This window comes from Octopus bimaculoides, chromosome 20 (assembly GCF_001194135.2).
Source record: "Octopus bimaculoides isolate UCB-OBI-ISO-001 chromosome 20, ASM119413v2, whole genome shotgun sequence".
NCBI lineage: Eukaryota > Metazoa > Mollusca > Cephalopoda > Octopoda > Octopodidae > Octopus > Octopus bimaculoides.
This window is the reverse complement of record NC_069000.1, coordinates 47,027,096-47,031,053: the sequence shown is the minus strand read 5'-3', so window position 1 is coordinate 47,031,053 and position 3,958 is coordinate 47,027,096. Positions and strand designations below refer to the sequence as shown.

The 3,958-nt window shown below is 42.1% G+C and overlaps 1 protein-coding gene across 1 annotated transcript in view; it reads left to right on the top strand.

Moving 5' to 3' along the window:
• Nucleotides 1-3,958, top strand: part of LOC106871288 (BUD13 homolog) — a 7,770-nt gene that overhangs the window by 1,888 nt on the left and 1,924 nt on the right. Inside the window, exons 2-3 of the mRNA XM_014917661.2 lie at nt 910-2,146; nt 3,130-3,284. Coding sequence (XP_014773147.1) covers nt 910-2,146; nt 3,130-3,284 — 1,392 coding nt within the window. The remainder of the gene's footprint in view (nt 1-909; nt 2,147-3,129; nt 3,285-3,958) is intronic.

Here is a 3,958-nt window from a genome sequence, read left to right as displayed (position 1 = left end):
ACATAAAAGACACCATTTCGAGCGTGGCCGTTTTCGTGCGGGTGACACGTAAAAGCACCCACTACACTCTCTGAGTGGTTGGCGTTAGGAAGGGCATCCAGCTGTAGAAACTCTGCCAAATCAGACTGGAGCCTGGTGTTGCCATCCGGTTTCACCAGTCCTCAGTCAAATCGTCCAACCCATGCTAGCATGGAAAGCGGACGTTAAACGATGATGATGATGATGATGATTTCAGCCTTCAAGATAAGAGATTTCTCAGAAATATTAATGTAGCTATTGAGATAAGATAAGCAGAAGTGTGACCTTCATGAATAAGATTTCTTGTTGGGGGACACAGCTGAGTCAGCCCCGAAGAGAAGGGATTTAGATACAACTGGCAAAAATTGGACAAGTGAAGCTCATTGTAAATAAATATTTTGTTTATTAGTGAAAAGGCCCACACTTTTTAAGAAGGATTAATTAGCCATGGCTGTGTGGTAAGAAGCTGGCTTTCCAACTACAAGTTTTCAAAGTTCATTCCCACTGTATGGCACCTTAGGAAAATGTCCTCTACTCTAGTCCTAGGAAATACCAAGCTTAAAAAAGCGAAAAACGTTTGACTAAACCCTTCAAGGTGGTGTCCCAGCGTGGCCATAGCCTAATGACTGAAATCAGTAAAAGATAATAATATTGGTGTTAAGAAGGGCATCCAGCTGTTGAAACCCTGCCAAAGCAGACATGGAGCCTGAAGAGCTGGTCAGCTCCTGTCAAACTGTCCAACCCATGCCAGCATAAAAAAATGGATGTTAGATGAATTACAATAATGATAATAATAATGATTGTAATGATGATTTTGCTGTGCTGTAATGTTTTATTGTAAATGTTTGTAAACATTCCATTCTAAACACTGTTTTGTTGTTGTTGTTGCAGGCCACGGATATTTGATGATGATGTCGACCTGAAGTCTTTGATGCCTGACAATGCTGGAAATAACTTAGATGATGATTTACAGGAAAATCTTCCAACAGTGGCAGAATATGTTGATGAGCGTCCGGTTCTTGTCCAGCAATTAGAACAGTTCCAAGATGCCAAACGATGGAAAATGGTTGCAAACAAAGTTGAAGATGGTGAGATCATCTCGGACAAGTCTGATGGAGAGATAGAGGATGACAGCCATCACGCGTCTCCAAAAAGTGATCTATCAAACACAGATTCTGGAATGTCTTTGAAGAAAAAACAGCCAACTGACAGAAAGAAGCGGTACCACAGTTCAAACACAGACAAAGATGGTCGGTCATTAAAAGATGACCACAAGAATAGAAATCTGGACAACAGTGATAGCTCTGATGGTCAAGATGATTCGGGTCCTGAAAGGTCTCCCAGCAGACGGCTCAGGCATAATCTAGCTTCAGATAAATCCCCCAACCATGGGTCAGCCAGTGATTCTGACCAGCATTCTAAGCATAGAAGACGGTCACTGAACCAATCAGATTCTGACGAATCAATGCCAAGACGCGGCAGACATGATTCTGACTCTGAAGACTCTATGCCAAGACAGAGTCGACACATGTCAGATTCCGACCATTCTCTGCCGAGACGTGGTAGGCATGACTCCGATTCTGATCAATCGGTTTTAAGACAAAACAAGCGCGAATCAGATTCTGATCTTTCGTCCTCTGATTCCGATCAGCCAGTTCCACGTCGAAGACAATATTCAGGCTCCAGGTATCGGCACCTCGCGAATTCAAGCCCCCTCTCACCAAAACGTCAAGTGGATTCTGACAACTCATCTCATCGTAAAAAGAAGGTGATGGACTCAGATTCTGACCTCTCCCCTGTACGATCATCCCATCGAGGCTCCACAACATCACCACAACGAACGAAACGCTCTAGGCCTGGTCACATGTCACCATCACGATATAACCATTCTAGTGCCTACCCTAAGGACCGGCATGTAACGCAACGATCCCATGACAACGATGATTCTGATCTCTCTCCTCCTCGTCATGGACACCGTCACAGTTCTTCAGCATCACCACGAAGCGCTGATGGAAAAGGAAGACCCCAAAGAACTCTAGGAGGAACTAGAGCTGGTCTGTCTTCAGCTGCGGAGACGAGGAAAGAGATTCGTCACATGCGACAGAGAGAAGACAGGTTATTTCAGCAGGTAGGTTTCTCTCTCTCTTTGTTATGGGTTTTATTAAAATAGGGTTGTCAAGAGATAGAAATGTTAAGATTGGCAGAAATAGAAAGCTTTGTTTCTCTGTTCCCTTGCTGTTAATTTTCACGTCCCCCCCTCCACTCCCACACAAATTGTATTCTTTCTCTCTGAAGGACAGATTGATGCTTGTGTATGAAGTATGCTGTTGCTTTGCAATGAGACGTGGACATTGAATACGGAGGATGTGCATCGGTTGGTAAAAGAATGATGTGAGTGTGTTGTGTTGGATGTGAGATGTCAGTGTGTACGAAGAAACGAGGTCCAGAAGAAGTGATGTGTATGGATGATGACAGGTGAGTGAAGAAGTGCCATGTGGGAGAAAGTAGTGGAAGACCAAGGTAGACGTAGACAGAAATAGTGAAGGTTGATCTCAGGCTGTTGAACCTCACAAGGAAAATGACAGAAAAATACATGTGTTGGGGGAGAAGATCCACCTAATCCATGCAGGCATAGAAAAATAAATGTAAATAGGATGATGATGATGGTGATGTATGTATGTGCATGTGTGTAAAATATTCTTTATATATTCACAATATTTAAAGAGTTTCTTAAAATAAAAATTCTTTATTTACATAAAAAATCCTAAAAAGACACACTTTTTGCAACAAACTTTCATATTCTAAGTGTTTTTGCTGTTTGGTTTCTCAAACACATATATATATATGTGTGTGTGTGTGTCTACTCACACTTATCATCATTTTTATGTCCATTTTTTAATGCTTCTTTTTTATGGTTTAGAGATGACTCTTCTCTCCAAGAGTCTCTCTCCATTGAGTCTCTCTCCATTTGTTTCGGCCCCATGTCCCTCTTTCACAAAGTTCAGTCCCTCCCCCCCCCACCAATCATTGCAACAGTATTCCGTCCCCCAACTCCAGGTAATGTGTAGATAAAGCTGTTATTAACTCTGCTCCATTACACCGTTTACGCAGATGGATACCTCAGTATCAGGTAAAGATGCGGAGACTGTGATCCGGGATCGATCTACAGGACGTAGACGTGACATGAGGCAAGAACTCGCCAAGAAGGAAGAGGAGCAGAAGAAGAAAGCTGAGAAGGATGCTAAATACGCCGAATGGGGGAAAGGGTGAGTGTCCTTGTATTTTTCCTCTTTTCTGCCCTCCCCATCCACGCCCACCATTCACCACACCCAGTTTCCACCAATCGTATAATACTTGTATAACCTTATAATGTATAATATAATGTAATATATTATGATGTATTATATAACTATGTAATGTATAATAAAACTGTTTGATGTGTTGGACATTGCTTAGATCAGACGCTGAATGAGAATACTGTAAAAACTCAATAATTAACGGTATGTGCGCGCGTGCGCGGTACACGGGCCTTTTCACGACTATGTTACATGATAGCAATATAATCGACACTGTAAGAAGGCTTACTGGCAAGTAGCGTTAGCAAGCCGGGCAAAACGCTTGCCAGCATTTCGTCCGACTCTTTACATTCTGAGTTCAAATTCCGTAGAGGTCGACTTTGCCTCTCATCTTTTCGAAATCGATAAAATATGTACCATTCGATCATTGGGGTCCATGCAATCAATTTGCACCTTCCCGTGAAGTTGTTGGCCTTGTGCCAAAAGTCGAAACCAATATAATTGTCAAAGACTGTCTTTTGAAGGGAGATAACTGTAATCTTTTATTTTAGAGTTAGCTCCCTTGGTTACTGGGTAGCGTGGGGAGCAAACTTTCGTCTCTCTAACAAATGCCAGTATTATTGTGATTGATATTGTATATTTAT